Source organism: Aphelocoma coerulescens, chromosome 22 (genome assembly GCF_041296385.1).
Source record: "Aphelocoma coerulescens isolate FSJ_1873_10779 chromosome 22, UR_Acoe_1.0, whole genome shotgun sequence".
In the NCBI taxonomy this organism is placed as follows: Eukaryota; Metazoa; Chordata; class Aves; order Passeriformes; family Corvidae; genus Aphelocoma; species Aphelocoma coerulescens.
The window spans coordinates 270,393-287,416 of record NC_091035.1 but is presented as its reverse complement, the minus strand read 5'-3'; the positions used below and the strand labels follow the sequence as shown (position 1 = coordinate 287,416).

The window sequence follows — 17,024 nt, the reverse complement described above, 5'->3', positions numbered from 1 at the left end:
TCCAGGCCCCGCACAGCGCCAGGGTGGGTCAGTACCAGTCCCAGGCAGTCCCGGTGCCAGCGCAGCGCAGCGCAGGTCCCCGGCAGTGCCGGTGCCAGTGCCGGTGCCAGTCCCGGTGCCAGGCAGCGCCAGTCCCGCGCGGGTCAGTGCGGGTTCCCGGCAGTCCCGGCTCCGGTGCGGTGCCAATACCGGGCCGGCGACAGTGACAGTGTCGGTGCCCGTCCCGTTAAGCGCCATTCCGGTCCCGTTAAGCGCCAGTGCCATCCCGGTGCCGAGCGGATCCCGCCCCCGGCCGCAGCACCGCCCCCAGCCCGCCCGTCCGGGGCTCTCGGGGCTCTCGGGGAGCGGGGCCGGTGCGGAGCGCGATGGTCCCGGCGGGGCCGCCCCGCTCCTGCCTCCTGCTGACGGCCGCGCTGCTGCCGCTGCTGCCGGTACCGGCACCGGGGGCAGCCCCGGGCCCCCCCGCGCTCACCGACGCCGAGATCGAGGAGTTTCTGCGGGGCTTCCTTGGACCCGGGGACGGCGGGGACCGGGACGGGGACGGTATTGAGCTGGGCTTCGGCACCGACCTCGGCACCGGCACCGGCACCGGCACCGGCACCGGCACCGGCACCGGCACCGGTGAGCGATCGGCACCAGGATCCCAAGGGGAACGGCGGTGGCGTGACGGGGGGACGCCCCAGCCCGGCCCCGCCACACTCACCCTGCCTCGGGGCGGCGGCCTCCCCGCTCCTGTCCCCTCAGGCTTCCCAGGGTCGCTGACGGAGCCTGAGAAACCCAGGAAGGGGAAGAAGGAAAAACCCCCCAAGAAGCTCAAGGAGAGACCGCGGGGCGCCAAGAAGGATAAGGACAAGGTCAAGGACAAGGACCGGGGCAAGAACAAACCCCCCAAGAAATCCAAGGAGAAGCCACCGAAAGGCTCTGAAAAACCCCTGAAAGGCTCCAAAAAGCCCAAGGAGAAGCCACCCAAGGCCACCAAACCCTCTGGCAAGAAGCCACCAGTGCCTCCAAGCCCCTCCACTGAATCCCCCACTACCCTGCAGCCCTCACAGGGCAAGGAGGATGAAGAGACACCTGAGTTCCTGGAGCCTTCGCACTACAAGGAGGAGAAGGAGGAGGATGGAGGTGCCCGAGGTGAGTTTTGGTGATGCCCATCTTGCTACTAGTGGGGTTGGGGTGGGAGGTTTCAGCACAGCAGGGCATCACCCCACATCCTGCTCAGCTGCCCTGGTGGCATCCTACAGCTGGCTGGGCTTTGTGCCCTGGGGTTTCCCCTCTCTGCCCCGCCAGCTTTCCTTCCCATGGGATTTTCTTCCCACTGTGGGGCTAGGGAGGGCCAGGACAGGGGCCTGGGGAGGCCACGCCAGCCCCTTGCTCTGTCCCTGTTCCCAGGAGAGCTGGAAGAGCCGAATGAGCGCTGGGGGCTGGGCCGGGAGGACTGGAACCCTGAGCCCCAGCCAGGTGAGTGCCCAGCTCCCAGGGCCACCACCCTGTGTCTTGGGGACACTCCTCTGCAGGCCATGGTCGCCCCTGTGTACCCTGGGGCTGTCTCCTTGTGTCTTGAGGCCACCTCTCTGTCCCCAAATGTCACCTCCCTGCACCCCAATGCCATGTCCGAGCTCCCCAGGGCCAAGCTCCTGCAACACAGGCCACCTCCTTGTTCCTCAACGCCACCTTCCTGCACCCCTATGTCACCTTCCTGTGTCCCAGCACCATCTCCCTGCATCCCAGTGCCATCACTTTGCATGCCAGGGCCACCTCCCTCCTCCCTGGTGTCACTTCCCTGCACCCCACTGCAGTCTGGACCACTTCCCTGCTCCCAAGTGTCACCTCCTCTGTGCCCCAGGGCTGCTGCCCTTACCTCAGGGCCTCCCTCCTATTCTCAAGTGCCACCTCCCTGCTCCCTGTTGTCCCCTTCCTGCGCCCCAGTGCCACCCTGTGCCTCTCCATGTGTCCCTTCTCCACAGAGGTCCCTGAGGAGCTGGAGCCCCCGACCCTGGACTACAACGAGCAGCTGGAGCGGGAGGACTACGAGGACTGTACGGTGCTGGGGTGTAGGTGGGGGGACCACCGGGACCCCCTGGCCTGCAGGGAGGGATGGAGCGGGTGTCCCCCCCGCCTCTCGCCACAAAGCCAGTGCCACCCTCTGTGTCCCCAGTCGAGTACATCCGGCGGCAGCAGAAGCCCCGCAAGCCCCCCAGCAGGAGGAGACCTGAGCGGGTCTGGCCCCAGCCTGAGGAGACACGTATGTGGGAGGATGGGGCATGAGGGGCTGGCACTGCTCAGGGTGAGGCTGGGGGACAGCCTTGGGAACCCAGGGAAGCAGCATGGGGACAGCATAAGGGGTGCAGGGACCTTGTAGGGGTGTGGGGACCATATAGGGGTGTGGGGGTCTCTTGGGGGCATGGGCATCCCAGTGGGATATAGAGGGGTCCGGTGGGGGACATGGGGACCTCACAGTACATGGGAATCCCAAAGGGAAATGTGGGTCCTAGAGGGGCAAGCTGACCCCATAGGGACCCCATAGGGGACATAGGGCACCCTGCAGGGAGATGGGGACCCTCATTGCCTCCCCCTCCCCCAAGCAGAGCCTGAGGAGCCCCCCCCGCAGCCCCCCCCACAGCCCCTCCCGCAGCCCCCCGTGCCTGGCCCAGTGACAGAAGGGGACTACGGTGAGGGCTTCGAGCCACCTGACTACGATGACTGTGAGTGATGAACCGGGAGGGACAAGGCACCCCAGGACCCCCCATCATCCCTGCCCCTCCCACCTCCAGAAGGTTGTCCCAGCTCCCCACCCTGTGCCCCCCAGGGACCTACGGGCTGCCCCCCCCGCCAAAGCCCCATGAACACCCGGACAAAGGGGACAGGACGGAGACGGACGAGGAGAAAATCAGACCCTGTGAGAGGGGGTGGAGGGGGGTGGGCAGGGCTCGACAGGGGGAGACGTGCCCATGGTAGGCATGTGTGCCCCAGGGTCGGTGGCAGAGCCACAGGGAGGGTGGCATGTCCCTGGGCTGGGTGTTCCATTCCCACAGTGGGTGTCAAATCCCCACAGTGGGTGGCACATGACCAGGGTGGGTGTCATGTCTTCAGGGATGGTGGCACATCCCTGGGGTGAGTGACATGTCTGCACGGTGGGTGCCACATCCCCAGGGAGGTGGCATGTTCCCAGGGTGGGTGTCACCCCCAGCATCAGTGGCACATTCTTGGGGTGGGTGGCATGTTCCTGGGACTGGTGTCACGTCCCTGGGGTGGGTGTCACCTCGCCAACAGTGAAGCCCAAGAAAGAGGAAGAGGAGGAGGAAGAGCGCTGGGTGGAGGAGAAGGGCCAGGAGCGCAAAGGTGGGTGCCAGCCCCCATCCCTGTCCCCTCACACCTGTCCCCATCCCTGCCCCCTCACTAAGCCTTTTCCTTTCCCAGGAAAACCCAAAAAACCAGGAGGAAAGAAGTGGGATCCAGATGAGGAGGAATGGACCCCTCCAGCAGAGAAGAAAAGTGAGTGTCCCCATTCCTGGGGTGACAGGGACACCCGGCTGGGGGGGAAGCCCATCATCCCCTACCCCCTGCTGTCCCCAGGGTGTCCCCCAATTGGGCTGGAGTCCCACCGCATCGAGGATGACCAGATCCTGGCCTCCTCCATGCTGCGTCATGGGCTGGGTGCCCAGCGCGGCCGCCTCAACATGCAGGTGAGGGTCACCTCCTGCACCCACCCCCCGGGTCATGGTGACACCCCCACCCACATCCCGCTCACTGCTCCCCAGGCGGGCACCAACGAGGACGATTTCTTTGATGGGGCGTGGTGTGCCGAGGACGACAGCCGGGCACACTGGCTTGAGGTGGACACCCGCCGCATCACCATGTTCACCGGTGTCATCACCCAGGGGCGCGACTCCCAGATCCAGTATGGGGACATGGGGGTGGAGCCGGGGCCATGGGGGGCCGGAACAGTGTGGGGACCCCTGTCCCAACGTGTCCCTGTCCTCCCGCAGCGATGACTTTGTCACCAGCTTCTACGTGGGCTTCAGCAATGACAGCCAGCACTGGGTTATGTACAGCAATGGCTACGAGGAGATGGTGGGGACCTGTTCTGGACGGGTGATGTGGGAGCAACACAGACCCTCTTGGGTACATCTCTCCCTCCTCGGCAGATGTTTTATGGCAATGTGGACAAGGACACACCGGTATTGAGTGAGTTCCCTGAGCCAGTGGTGGCCCGATACATCCGCATCTACCCCCAGCGCTGGAATGGGAGCCTCTGCCTGCGCCTCGAGGTCCTGGGGTGCCCCCTGTCTGGTAACAGTCACCCCGACGCAGCCTGGGGGCCATGGGGGGGAGGGGGGGAATCTCTGCAGCCACCGCCCGCTGCTGTGTCCCTGTCCCCTCCACAGCTGTCAGCAGCTACTACACCCAGCAGAATGAGGTGACCTCCACGGACAACCTGGACTTCCGACACCACTCCTACAAGGACATGAGGCAGGTGGGCATGGGGTGGGATCCTCTGCAGGGGATGGAATACTCTGTGAACAAATCCATGGGGTGGGATCCTCTATGGGGTTGGAACACCCTGGGTTGTGGGATACTTCATGGTGGTGAGATCCTTGGGGGGGAGTGGGTTGGATCCTCCACGTGGGTGGGAACCTCCTTGGGGATGAGCAGCTTTATTGGGGATGGGATCTTCCATGGTGGTGGGATTCTCTGTCGGGTGGGATCCTCCATGAGAAGTGGACACCTCTGTGGTGGCAGGCACACCTTTGGGGCATGGCATTCTCTGTGGTTGTTGGCACTTCCGTGGTGGTGGGCATCTCCATAGTGTGGGATCCTCCATGGGGTTCTCTGCAGGGTGTGGGCTCTTCCCCCCCAAGCACTGCCCCCATCTCTCCCCACCCTGCAGCTGATGAAGGTGGTGAATGAGGAGTGTCCCACCATCACCCGCATCTACAACATTGGCAAGAGCTCACGGGGGCTGAAGATCTACGCCATGGAGGTTTCCGACAACCCGGGCGAGCATGAGACAGGTGAGGGAGGTGTGAGGGATTGGGGGCCCCCAGCTGTGGTCCCCAGAGTTTGCTGACCCTGCTCACCCCCCCCTCAGGTGAGCCCGAGTTCCGGTACACGGCGGGGCTGCACGGGAACGAGGCGCTGGGCCGGGAGCTGCTGCTGCTGCTCATGCAGTTCCTGTGCAAGGAGTACCAGGATGGGAATCCCCGCGTGCGGGGCCTGGTCACCGACACCCGCATCCACCTAGTCCCGTCCCTCAACCCCGACGGCTACGAGCTGGCCCACGAGGCGGTGAGGGGGCAGCAGGGTGGGATGCACCGTCAGGCAGTGAGGGAGGACAGTGGAGCAGTGGGGTAGGATGTGGGGTGCTGGGATGGGCTGTGGGGCACTGGGATGGGATGGCAAAGTAGCAGGATGCAGCCCCCTCCTCGCAGCTCACCACTGCCCTGGGCTGGCCGCAGGGCTCCAAGCTGGGCACCTGAGATGTCAGAGAAGGGGATGGGACTGGGAGTGGTGGGATGGGATGGGATGGGATGGGATGGGATGGGATGGGATGGGATGGGATGGGATGGGATGGGATGGGATGGGATGGGATGGGATGGGATGGGATGGGATGGGATGGTGGGGCAGGGGACGGGACTTGGAGTGGTGGGATGGGACACGGGTGGTGGGGTGCAGCCCCCCAGGACTCACCAGTGTCCTGGGCTGCCCGCAGGGCTCCGAACTGGGCAACTGGGCACTGGGCCATTGGACAGAGGAAGGCTTTGACCTCTTTGAGAACTTCCCTGACCTGGCCTCAGCATTGTGGGCAGCTGAGGAGAGGCGGCTGGTGCCCCACCAGTTCCCCAACCACCACATCCCCATCCCGGAGCACTACCTGGCTGAGGATGCGGCGGTGAGTGTGGCACAGGGCACGGGGGCGGGACAGGGGTGGGGAGAGTGTGGCAGGGGGTGACACCTCGTGCCCTGTGCCTGCCTCACAGGTGGCAGTGGAGACGCGGGCCGTCATGGTGTGGATGGACAAGAACCCCTTCGTACTGGGAGCCAACCTGCAGGGTGGGGAGAAGCTGGTGTCTTTCCCCTTCGACACGGTCCGACCCAGCCCCCCAACGCCAGCAGCTGCCCCTCGTCCACTGGACTACGAGGATGAGCACTCCGAGCTGCAGGAGACACCTGACCACGCCGTGTTCCGCTGGCTCGCCATCTCCTATGCCTCAGCACACCTCACCATGACCGAGACCTTCCGCGGGGGCTGCCACACACAGGACATGACTGACGCCATGGGCATCGTGCAGGGCGCCAAGTGGCACCCCCGGGCTGGCAGTAAGTTGGGGCCAGTGGTGTGGCTGCCCCGTAACCCAGCCACTGGCAGGTGAGCAAGCAGCTGGGTGGGCGTGTCTATGCTCTTGCAGGTATGAATGACTTCAGCTACCTGCACACCAACTGCCTGGAGCTCTCCATTTACCTGGGCTGTGACAAGTTTCCCCATGAGAGTGAGCTGCAGCAGGAGTGGGAGAACAACAAGGAGTCTCTGCTCACCTTCATGGAGCAGGTGTGTACTGGGACATGGCCACAGCTGCCCCACCTGTCCCACACAGTTCTACTCATCCCTTTCCTCACCCAGATCCATCGGGGAATCAAGGGCGTGGTGACGGACCAGCAGGGTGAGCCCATTGCCAACGCCACCATTGTGGTGGGGGGCATCAACCACAACGTCAGGACAGGTAGGTACCATGAGGTGCTGGCAGGGTGCCAGCAGCCCCGTGCCGCCTCCATCCCACCGCGCTGCTCCCCATACATGCAGCCAGCGGCGGGGACTACTGGCGCATCCTGAACCCGGGCGAGTACCGCGTGTCGGCACGGGCTGAGGGCTACAACCCCAGTGTCAAGACCTGCCACGTCCTCTACGATATTGGGGCCACCCAGTGCAACTTCGTCCTGTCCCGCTCCAACTGGAAGCGCATCCGGGAGATCATGGCCATGAACGGGAACCGGCCAATCCGCCGCGTGGTGCCCGGCCAGCCCATGACACCCCGCGAGCGCCTGCGCCTGCGGATGCGCCTCCGGCACCGCATGCGGCTGCGGGAGCAGATGCGGCTGCGGCGCCTCAATGCCACCATGGCCACCAGCAGCCCCACGGCCCCACCGTCCACCACCGCCCTGCCCTTCCCCTTCAGCAGCACGGCCTACACTCCCTGGAGCCAGGAGCCACCCACTGCTGGCACCTGGGAGATGGACACCGAGACAGAGGTGGTCACTGAGCTGGTGACAGAGACGGAGGGCTGGGAGTTGCACACAGGGACGGCGCAGCCCCTCACCACTGCCGAAACCTACACCGTGAACTTTGGGGACTAGGGACACTTGAGCCCTCACTCAGCTTCAAGCCACGGTCGGACACTTCAGCATCCACTTCCAGTATCTTCCCTGAGCCCAGGCAGCTGTTCCAGGTGGGCTCCAGCCACTCACCTTGCTGTTTCCAAGGACTGCGGGCATTGTCACCAACAGCTGGGTGCTGTCAGGGACATGCCACCCCATCCCTCGGAGCTGGGCCTTGCCAGCCCATTATCCGTGTCCTAGTGGGGTGGCGGGGGTGGTACTGCTCTCCTGGGCAGGGCCCACGGAGGCGGGCACAGCCTTTCTCCCTTCCATACAGTTTTTGTTACACAAATAAATCAAGTTATATTGGTACAAGCATCTTGTCCCTCAGGTGCTTCCCCAGCTGTGTCACCCTCCCAGAGCATAGACAAAGGCAGTGGATGCCAGGAAACCTTGAGGGGTGGGGGCTTGTGGAGTCTGTGTCCTCCCTGTGGTCAGTGCCCAACTTCCATGTCCCCATCCTCACTGTCAGCTCCAAAGCCAGAGAAGGTGATGGGCTGGCAGGTGAGGTCGCGCAGGTTGACGAGGCAGGCGGTTTGTGTGGCACTGAAGTCGGGCACCGTCACCAGCAGCACCCGCTGCCCCTCCTTCCCTGCAAGCACAGGTGGGTGTCAGGCAGAGGAGCCCCCTGGCAGCCCCCAGCACGGGTTCCCAGCCCCCACAAGGATCTGGGTGTGCTGTGAGACCCACCTTGGAGCAGCCTGGACTGGAAGTGGGGCGCATTGCCGCAGAAGTAGACGTGAGGGCACTCAGTGAGGATAAATGGGTCAGATTTGTAGAACGGGTAACAGCCTGGGGAGGATGGGAATTAGGGAGGGAGCCCCTGGTAAAGCCCCCCCATTCAACAGCCCCCCAGCCCTCACCATACCCAGGGTGTCTGGGGCCGTGGGGCTGATGTGTCCTGCCAGCAGTGTCCACTCCAGGATCTCCAGGTAGTCATCCATGCTGCTGTATTTGAAGATATCACTGATGTTTTGTCCTGATGTCCCCAGAAACCTACATTATGGGAGAAAGAAGGGGAGCTTTAGATGTTGGAAATGCCGGGACATGTCCCATGGTCCCATGCCACTGACAGCTGTCACCAGCGCTGGTAGCACACCAGGTTTGTTTACCTGACACCATCCAGGTTGGCCTGGTAGGGGTTGGTGACAAGGCGCAGAGTGGCATAAGCACTGGCCATGGGCAGCATGCAGCGGTGCAGGGGCTGCTGTGGCAGTGTGTAGTTGGTGGGGTCAAACTCGCCAGGCATCACGTCCACAGGCACAGAGGTCTGTCGGTAGGGCAGGGATCAACCGAGTGGCCAAAGTGCCCTCCAAGGGGGCTCAGAGCAAAGCCCTGGTGTCACTGCTGCTCCTTTTCCCCAAGACACCTTGCTTGGCTTCACCATGGAGGCCAGATCCCAGGAGAAGGATCTGGAGCTGGGCTGTGAGCTGCCTCCCCATAAGGGGTGCTCAAAGGGAAGTTGGGTGCTGGGGAAGGGGGTTTTGCCACCCTGCACCCTGGGCTGCTTCCCCGCCTCAGCAACCAGGCTCCCTCCCCCAAAGGAACCGGATTCACCAGCCAACCCCAAGCACTCACACAGAGCTGCAGCAGGATCTCATCTAGCATCTTCACAGCCTCCACACTGGCAGCCTGCGTCTTCTTGGTCAAGTACTTGGCCTGGGTGAGCAGGAAAACAGTGAGGGACAACCCCATGCCCCCTCTGGCCCCTCCCCACACCCTCCCAGCACCCCAGGAGCACCACGAGGCTGCAGCTCCCTCCTTTCCGCACCTTGTTGATGGTGTCTCGGCTCTGTGTGTTCTGGCTCAGCAGATTCCCAGCCAGAATGACACGGGTGATGTGAGCAGCACAGCTCTGCTCGCCCTCTGCACCCAGCTGCCCCGTCACCACGTCCACCAGCAGCTGAGTGCTCAGCAGGGCCTCCCCACTCACGCTGCCCAGCCCCAGCCCCGAGGCCAGCAGCACAAACCTGGATGGATGGAGAGGCTCAGGCAGTGCCATGCTCCCAAACCAATGGGCTTCAGAGAGCCAGGGCAGGGGGCACAGTCCCCTCCGCCAGCCCTCTTGGCACAAGGGACTCAGGGACACAGCAGGGACACAGTGCCAGCCCCACTCCTGCTGCTGCTCACTGACCGGTCAGAGCTGGGCCCCGTCCAGGGCAGCGGTGGTGGCAAGTCAGCAAAGCAAAGATCCTCCACCAGGAATATGCCATCGTCCTGCTCAGAGCCATACACGGCCAAGATGGTCCCTACAGCAGAGCAGGTGGTCAGCCCAGGCCAGCAGCCACAGGGTGGGCGCTGCCACAGAGCCACCGCTGTTCCTTACCTGTCACCAGCTTCTGCACATCAATGGCTCCTTCCAGCTTGATCCGCTGCAGCTCATCCTCCAGGATCAGCTCGTCAGAGGGCTGGATGTACTTGGGCAGGGGTGGCTGAGGCACCAGGTTGTGCTGCAAGGGTGCAGGGACAGCTCTGACGGCCTCAGCGAGGACCAGCAGCTCCCAAGGACCCTTCCCAACCCCAGCTCCCTATCACCAGCACAGGCAACACCCTGGCTGGAGGCCCCGGCAGCTGGAACCCCCCCGGCCGGGCTGGTTTCACTCAGTGCTTCCCTGCAGCGTCCTGCACAAGCCCTGTCCAAGGAGGAAGTGGCTCAGATGGGCACTGGGAACTTCAAGCTTCCCAACGTGAACTGGCTGGGAGCAAATGGGCCCCAAGCCCACATGGGGATGGCAGAGCTCCCCTGACACCTCCCTCACCCCCCTCATTCCCCTGTGGCAGAGAAAGGGGGTCTGCACTGCCAACCCCCCTGGATCCAAACCCTCCAAGGGCTGGAAAAGCAGCACTGAGCAAGAGTGGTGGTAAGCAGCAGGGGGAACAGCTTCAGATGGACAAAGGGTAGGTTTAGATTGGATATGTGGAAGGAATACTTCCCTGTGAGGGTGGTGAGACCCTGGCACAGGTTGCCCAGAGAAGCTGTGGCTGCTCCATCCCTGTGTTTAAGGCCAGGTTGGATGGGGCTTGGAGCAACCTGGGATAAAGTGTCCCTGCCCACAGATGACCTTTAAGATCCCTTCCAATCCAACCCATTCAGTTTCCATGATTTCATAAGGAGCATGCACACAAACATATGCTGGCACCAAGAGGCATCACCAAGGTGGCATCCAGGGACAGGGTGGGCAGAGGCTATCATCCTGTCGCACAAACCCAGCTCAAATCCCTGCCAGCTTCCTGGCTCAATGAGCACAGGGAAGCCACAGAAACCCAGCTGAGCTCTCAGGTGTGCTGGTACAACCCCCTGAGCTGTGTGGAGGAGGAGGAGGAGGGGTGAGCCCATTACCTCCTCGCTGATCTCCTGCAGGATGGAGGGCTGGAGCTGCATGGCCTTGAAGAGCGTCCCCACCACGCAGCACTTCTCTCCTGCCTGCAGCTCCGAGAGCTTCCGCAGCGCAATGTCACTCCCTGTGGAGAGACAGCAGGCAGTGGCCTTGGGGTGGGCACAGCGCAGGGCTGGTGGCAGCAGCCGAAGGGCCCCAGCGTCGAGGCCAGCAAGAGGCGTTGGGGAATGTTGGGAAGCCTCCTGCTTTTCCTCGAGGCACGGCGCCGAGCGGACATGTGTGGGCCAGATGGGGCCGAGGAGCATTCCAGAGCCTACAAGCCTGCAGGCATTTCCTCTGTGCTGGGGGGAAAGCAGGGTCAGGATGGTGCGTTCAGCTCCCAGTAACAGCTCTGCCCAGGAAGGGCCCAGGATGTTCCTGCCCTTGGGCATGGGGTGTTGCTGGTCCTGCTCTTCAGGGGCTGACCCAAACATCCTCAGAGCCGACAGGCAGGAGATCACTCAACACACCCAAACCTGATCTCTGCCAGGGCCAGATCCTCTGCCCCAGATCCCTGCTGGAACTCAGGATCCCCATCACATCCAGAGAAGATCCTGGCATGCTGACAGGTCCCTGGGCTTTAGGCAGGGATCCACAGGGGATACACACTGGGAGAACCTCGGGAGCTGCAAGAAGCATCGCAGCCCCAGCTGCATCCGCTTTGTGGATGAGAAGCAGAAGTCTCCACCACAAGGTGAGTCCAAAACTTCTTACCCCACCCCTGGGGACCCAGAGATGCTCCAGCCCCATCCAGTGTGTGGGACTGTCCTTCCCCGTTTGAACCAGCCTTTGAAGTCCATCCCGAGCCTCAGGCCCTGGAGAGGAGCAAGGAACCCGCTCCCGGTCTCCTCTCCCAAAACAACACTGCCTGTGCCAGCTCCTCGTCCTTTCTGGGTGACATTTCTCCTCCCAAAAATCTCCCTTTGCTCATCAAATGCTGCTGAACCCGACTCTTGTCCCAGGGAGAGCATCCCGCTGCCATCCCTGGCACTCCACACTGGAAACATGGATTCCCGAGCCCAGGAATGCAAACACTCTGAGTCAGAACAAAAACAATCCTGTTGAAGTTTCTTATTTTTGGCTCAAACTCCCCAAAATATGCGTTTGGCAGGAGGGGGCTGTGCTCTCCAGATTTTTGCCTGCAGGCGCTTCCTGCTGGGAGACAAACCCCAAAATTTGGTCCCATCCCAGGACTCCAGGAGGTGGAGCTTTACAAACCATTGGGTTCTGTCACACTTGGCAAAGTCCAGGGTGGCCAACCAAGGAATGACATCCGCAGTGGGACCAGCACTGGCTTTGCTTCCACACAGCCCACGGGGCTGGGGAGCGCACAAGAACAGGCGTCCGGCCCAAAAGCTTCCACTGAAGGGGTTTTTGCCCATAGAAGGGCAAAGCTGAAGGAAATTCGATCGCAGGCCATGCCCAGGCCGGGGGGGCAGAGCCCCAGCAGCGCTGGCATTGCTTCATCCCGCAGATGGAAACTCTGAGCGTGAGGGTCCCGCCCCCAGAACCACAACCGCCCCCGGCCAGGAAACAGCCCCCCCGGCACAACCAGCACCTCTCACCCTCCTGCACCCTCCGGTACCCCACTTCCTGGCCAGGGTCCCCCAGCCCCACCCTGACAAACCTCACACTCAACTCCTGTTCCCAAAAGTGTGTGGGGTGATGTGACTCAGTTATGTCCTCCCTGCCCACACCCCCCCTTCTATCTGATGGGGAATGCGGTTTGTCCCAAGGTCAGAACTCCAGGTGGGAGCTGCAGCAGGATTAACACACAACCCAGCTGCAAATGGATTATCCCATCATGACTGTGCATCCCAGAGCTGGGGGGCTGAACTGTTCGGGGTGGGCTCTGCTGCACATCCCCTGTCAAGGGTGTAAAATGCTGCTGGAGACTGGGACAACTGGGTACACTGGAGCTGCTCAGGTCGCAGGAAGGTTGTGGGTGGATCCCAGCCTGGCAGGGATGGACTCCATACCTGCAGGGATGCATCCTGTCCCCAGGGATGCCTGCAGGGTACATCCAGCCTGAGGATGAGAACACTCACTCACTTCTGGACTCCAGATATAAATCTGGTCAAACACGGAGACAAAATCCTAAGGCAGCTCCAGAGATGTTTGTTCCCAAGGCCAACACTAACCTGTGTTCCCAAGTGCCACATCCACACAGCTGTTATTTCCCCACAGGGATGGGGACTCCAACACTCCCTGGACAGCCTGTGCCAGGGCTGGACAGCCCTTTCCATGAAGGAATTTTCCCAATATCCAATCTGAACCTCTCCTGGTGCAACTTGAGGTCATGTCCCTTGTTTCCTGGGAGCAGAGCCTGACCCCCCTGGCTGCACCCTCCTGCCAGGAAATTGTGGAGAGCGAGAAGGCCCCCCTGAGCCTCATTTTCTCCAGCCTGAGACCCCTAGCCACTCCTGGTGCTCCAGCCCATTCTGCAGCTTTGCCCCTACCCCTGGGCACACTCCAGCCCCTCAGTGGTTTTCCTGGGGCAGGGCCCTGATAAAGGGGGAGTTCCCCCTGGGCTCACCCCATCGGCTCTGTGCGCGCCGCTCCAGCCCCGGTCGCATCCCGGCGAGGCGCACGGCGTAGATGTGGGCATACTGCCGGGAAAAGCTGCGCTCACCCAGCTGGAAAGGCTGGGAGCAGTCTGAATACCCCGACACAGGCACCCTGGGGAAGGTGGGGGGCTCGGCCGAGGGGGGGGCCAGCAGCCCCTGTGCCGTGGGGGCTGCCTGCTCCGAAAACATGGTGTGGGACACGCGGGTCTACTGATGGGTCTGAAAAATAAATTGGTGAATTAAGGATCCTGGCTCCCACCTAGCCATCGCTGTCACCCCAAGACACAACAGTCCCCCTGAAAATGATCTTCCCAACCCCCAAAACACAAACCATGTCCGGGTCTGACCCTCCCTCTGCACGCTGCACCCACTCAGCCCTGCTTCCTCCCAACCCAGGGCATCCCCAAACTCATCCTGGTGACAGGACCATCCCACCCTCTCCTAAAATCCCACCCCAGAGTAGGACACCTGAACTCCCCACAAAATACACCTTGGCCACCGAATGCCCCCGGGACCCCCCTCTCCCAAATGGACCCGGGCCCTGCATAGCCCCCTGGACACCCCCAGGCACCAGTGCCCCCCCCCAGCACACTCCCTCTGGCACAATCCTTCTCCCCGCGGCACTGAACCCTCCCAAACACTTCCCTGGCACCAGGAACCCCCCCCCGAGGACGCAACAGCCCCCCCAGCCCCCCAACCCCAGTGCTCCAGCCCCCCTCAGGCTGCAGGGCCTCACAGAGTCCCCCCAGCCCCACCAACCAGGGTCTCCCCTGCTCCCAAACGGGGACATCCCCCAGCCTCCGCCCGGGGTTCCCGCAGGTCACGTACGGGGTCCGAGGTCAGAGGTCGAGGGTCGCCGCCGACACCGGGACCCGCCATGGGGGTGGGGCTGCGGCGGGAAAAGGCGCGAACGCCGCCAAACACGGAAATTGTGTGACCGCGCGGCGGAAGTGACGCCAGGGAGTTGCCAAGGCAACCGCTGTGGGCCTGGGGCGGCGTGCGGGGGGACATGGAGGGGATGGGGACCAGGACAGCGAGACATTGGGATCGATCCCCGGGCCCCACGGAACCCATGGGGGAAAGGGGGCACCGTGACCGACCCCAGACAGGACACCAAGACTGACCTCGAGGGGGACACTAAGCCCAAGCCCTTGGACTCCCCAGAGACCGAGTGGGCCAAAGGGGACCCCGGGATAGACCTCCCCGATCCCGGGATAGACCCTCCGGAGCCCTCGGGGTTCTGGCCACTTCCTACCTGCCCCACACTTGGGGGGACTTACGGGCAGCTTCCCTTAGGGGACGAAGCTGGGGAGGTTGGGGGCTGCTGAGCTCCCCCATGTCCCCCCCGAGCCCCCCCATATCGCCTTCCTGCGGGGGTGGAGGTGCGAGGCAGGAAGGGCACTGGGGAGCCACGGTGTTCTGTTTCAAGGCGTTTTGGGGTTTTGGTCCCCCACAGCCCCACTATAAAAGGTGTCAGGATGCAGACAGTCACCCACTGTCAGTCACCTGCTGTCACCGGCTCAGTGGGCTCACCATGGCTGCCGCCTTCCTCCTGGCGCTGGTGGTAGTGGGAGGTAATGGGGACCCTCCTGCCTCCCAGGGGGGATGGTCACCCTGAGGTGGCAGGGAGAGGAAACACATGGGGACAATGGGGATGGCAGCCTGGATGACTGAGCTTGGTGCGGCTGGGGTCTGTGTGGGGACCTGTGGGCGATCAGGATAGGGTCTGTGTAGGGACAGGCACTCAGGGATGTGGGAAGGAGGACGAGGAGACAGGCAGGAGGGATGGTGGGGGCCCGGAGGTTGTGGGGATGGGGTCTCATGGGACCAAGCACCTGGGGGTGGCAAGGATGGGGTCTGCATGAGGACCCACGGGTGATGGGGATGGTGCCCATGTTAGGACCAGCACCTGGGGATGTCTGGGGACAGAGTCTGCATGGAGATGTAGGAATGGTGGGAACAGAAGGATGTGGCTACAGGCAGGAGGGATGGTAGGGATGGGGCTGAATACCTGGGGCTGGTGGTTTAGGGGTCTGGGTCCCCAGGGACCTCAGTGATGGGCACCCGACCTGCGGCCACACTCACCATCCTGTCCCCATGCAGCAGCACAGGCTGTGGTCCCCCCGCCCTGCCAGGGTGACCCAATGTCCTGGTGCTGGGACATGGACATGGCCATACGCTGTGGCCAGGAGCAGCAGTGCCAGGACCTCTGGGACAGCCTGGCCCTGGTGAGTACCCCACCCCTCAGTTCTGCCAGGGCCACCCAGGAGTCCAGGCAGCCCTGAGGGTCTTTGTGTCCCCACAGGGGAATGTGGCTGAAGGGGATGACATGGCTGACGGGAGTGACATGGCTGATGGGAGTGACATGGCTGACGGGAACGACACGGCTGATGGGGACAGCGTGGCGCAGGGCAGGGGGATTAAGTGCAAACTGTGCATCAAGGCCCTGAAGAAGATACAGGCACTGGCAGGTGACGACCCTGACGAGGTGAGGGGTGATGGGGGTCTGGGGGCCGGGCCGGGGGCCATCTCCCTGCGGCCCCCTGACCTGCGGTGCCTTTGGCAGGCGGCGGTGGCGGCGGCGCTGCAGAAGGGCTGCCAGGTGCTGGGCCGGGTCAAGGGCAAGCTGTGCCAGCAGCTGGTGAAAAAGTTCCGGGACCAGATCACCGAGGAGCTGCAGAATGGGGACACGCCCCGGGACATCTGCACTGCCTTGGGCATGTGCCAGTCCTGAGCATGGTTAGGGCCCACCTATATCCTGATCCTGCATCCCATGGTCTGATCCTGCACTCTGCATTCTGCATCCTGCACCCCACATCCCGATCCTATATCCCACATCCTGCACCATGTCCTGCACCCTGCATCGCAATCCCACACCCCCTATCCCACACTGTGTCCTGCACCCTACACCCTGATCCTGAACCCACATCCTGCACCCCATTCCTGATCCTGCACCAAATATCCTGCATGTCCCAATCCTGCACTGTGTCCTGAACCCTGCATCCTGCACCCCATATCCTGATCCTGCACCCTGCATTCTGATCCTGAACCCTATGTCCTGCACCCCACATCCTGATCCCATATCCCCCGCCCTGCGTCCCACACTTTGCACCCCACATCCTGCACCCTGTGACCCACATCCTGCACCCCACACCTGCCGGATGGGTGGGAGAGTGCTTGGGGTTCCTGGACCTTCCCTGCTGCAGCTCTGTAGGGTGGGGGTGAGCCTGGTCACCCCAAAGTGCATTGTGGGGCAGGGGGAAGGCTGGAGGAGCTGCTTCTGCTGGCCCCCGACTCACCCCTCGCTTTTTCCTTTTTCCACAGGCACAGCCCCGAATGCCCTCAAACCCCGATGCTCTTCCAGCCCCTGATGCCCCCACAGCCCAGCCATCCCCCTCCCACACAATAAAGTCCCTCCTCTGGCTCCATGGGTCTTTTTTGTCTGCACTGGGGGGACACGGTGACAAGGGCCTATGGCACTAGGCACTGGCAGGGGATAGTCTGGCCCTGGTCTGCCCCAGCAGGGCCAAGGTGACACAAAAGGTGCCTGCGGTAGCGTGGGGATGTGTCCCATGTGGGTCGGAGTGAGCGGTTCCCTCCACACACCTGGGTGACCCTGGCTGTCACTGTCTCCGTGCCTGGCACTGCATCTGTCCCTGCACTTGGCACTGTCACTTGTCACACACTTGTCGCTGGCACTGCCATG

The 17,024-nt window shown here is 62.7% G+C and overlaps 3 protein-coding genes across 6 annotated transcripts; 2 read left to right on the top strand and 1 right to left on the bottom strand.

The window, feature by feature from the left end:
• The first annotated feature begins 331 nt into the window (after positions 1-331).
• AEBP1 (AE binding protein 1) lies at positions 332-7,689 on the top strand. Of its 2 annotated transcripts, none has more exons than XM_069035468.1 (21): positions 332-609; positions 745-1,134; positions 1,393-1,461; positions 1,968-2,039; positions 2,159-2,245; positions 2,589-2,705; positions 2,810-2,899; positions 3,274-3,342; positions 3,421-3,495; positions 3,577-3,686; positions 3,762-3,901; positions 3,990-4,074; positions 4,149-4,293; positions 4,389-4,477; positions 4,892-5,015; positions 5,093-5,289; positions 5,714-5,893; positions 5,982-6,321; positions 6,411-6,550; positions 6,623-6,722; positions 6,803-7,689. In XM_069035468.1, the coding sequence occupies exons 1-21, from the start codon at positions 366-368 to the stop codon at positions 7,351-7,353; spliced, it is 3,414 nt and encodes a 1,137-aa protein (XP_068891569.1). In that variant the 5' UTR covers positions 332-365; the 3' UTR covers positions 7,354-7,689. The 2 variants fall into 2 exon arrangements, with proteins under 2 accessions (XP_068891569.1, XP_068891568.1); XM_069035467.1 differs by having other exon boundaries at positions 332-621.
• On the bottom strand, positions 7,356-14,252 carry POLD2 (DNA polymerase delta 2, accessory subunit). The gene is made up of 11 exons (XM_069035470.1): positions 14,147-14,252; positions 13,288-13,537; positions 10,715-10,836; positions 9,701-9,824; positions 9,509-9,623; positions 9,146-9,344; positions 8,953-9,033; positions 8,487-8,644; positions 8,243-8,370; positions 8,065-8,166; positions 7,356-7,966 (listed from the first exon to the last, which is right to left on the bottom strand). Exons 2-11 carry the CDS (start codon positions 13,505-13,507, stop codon positions 7,809-7,811), a joined length of 1,407 nt encoding a protein of 468 aa, XP_068891571.1. The 5' UTR covers positions 13,508-13,537; positions 14,147-14,252; the 3' UTR covers positions 7,356-7,808.
• Positions 14,253-14,268: 16 nt separating this feature from the next.
• On the top strand, positions 14,269-16,736 carry LOC138121704 (saposin-C-like). Of its 3 annotated transcripts, none has more exons than XM_069035474.1 (5): positions 14,269-14,290; positions 15,422-15,546; positions 15,624-15,806; positions 15,885-16,057; positions 16,643-16,736. In XM_069035474.1, exons 2-4 carry the CDS (start codon positions 15,463-15,465, stop codon positions 16,050-16,052), a joined length of 435 nt encoding a protein of 144 aa, XP_068891575.1. In that variant the 5' UTR covers positions 14,269-14,290; positions 15,422-15,462; the 3' UTR covers positions 16,053-16,057; positions 16,643-16,736. The 3 variants fall into 3 exon arrangements, with proteins under 3 accessions (XP_068891575.1, XP_068891574.1, XP_068891573.1); XM_069035473.1 differs by lacking the exon at positions 14,269-14,290 and adding an exon at positions 14,345-14,892 and having other exon boundaries at positions 15,425-15,546; XM_069035472.1 differs by lacking the exon at positions 14,269-14,290 and adding an exon at positions 14,347-14,892.
• The last annotated feature ends 288 nt before the right edge of the window (positions 16,737-17,024 follow it).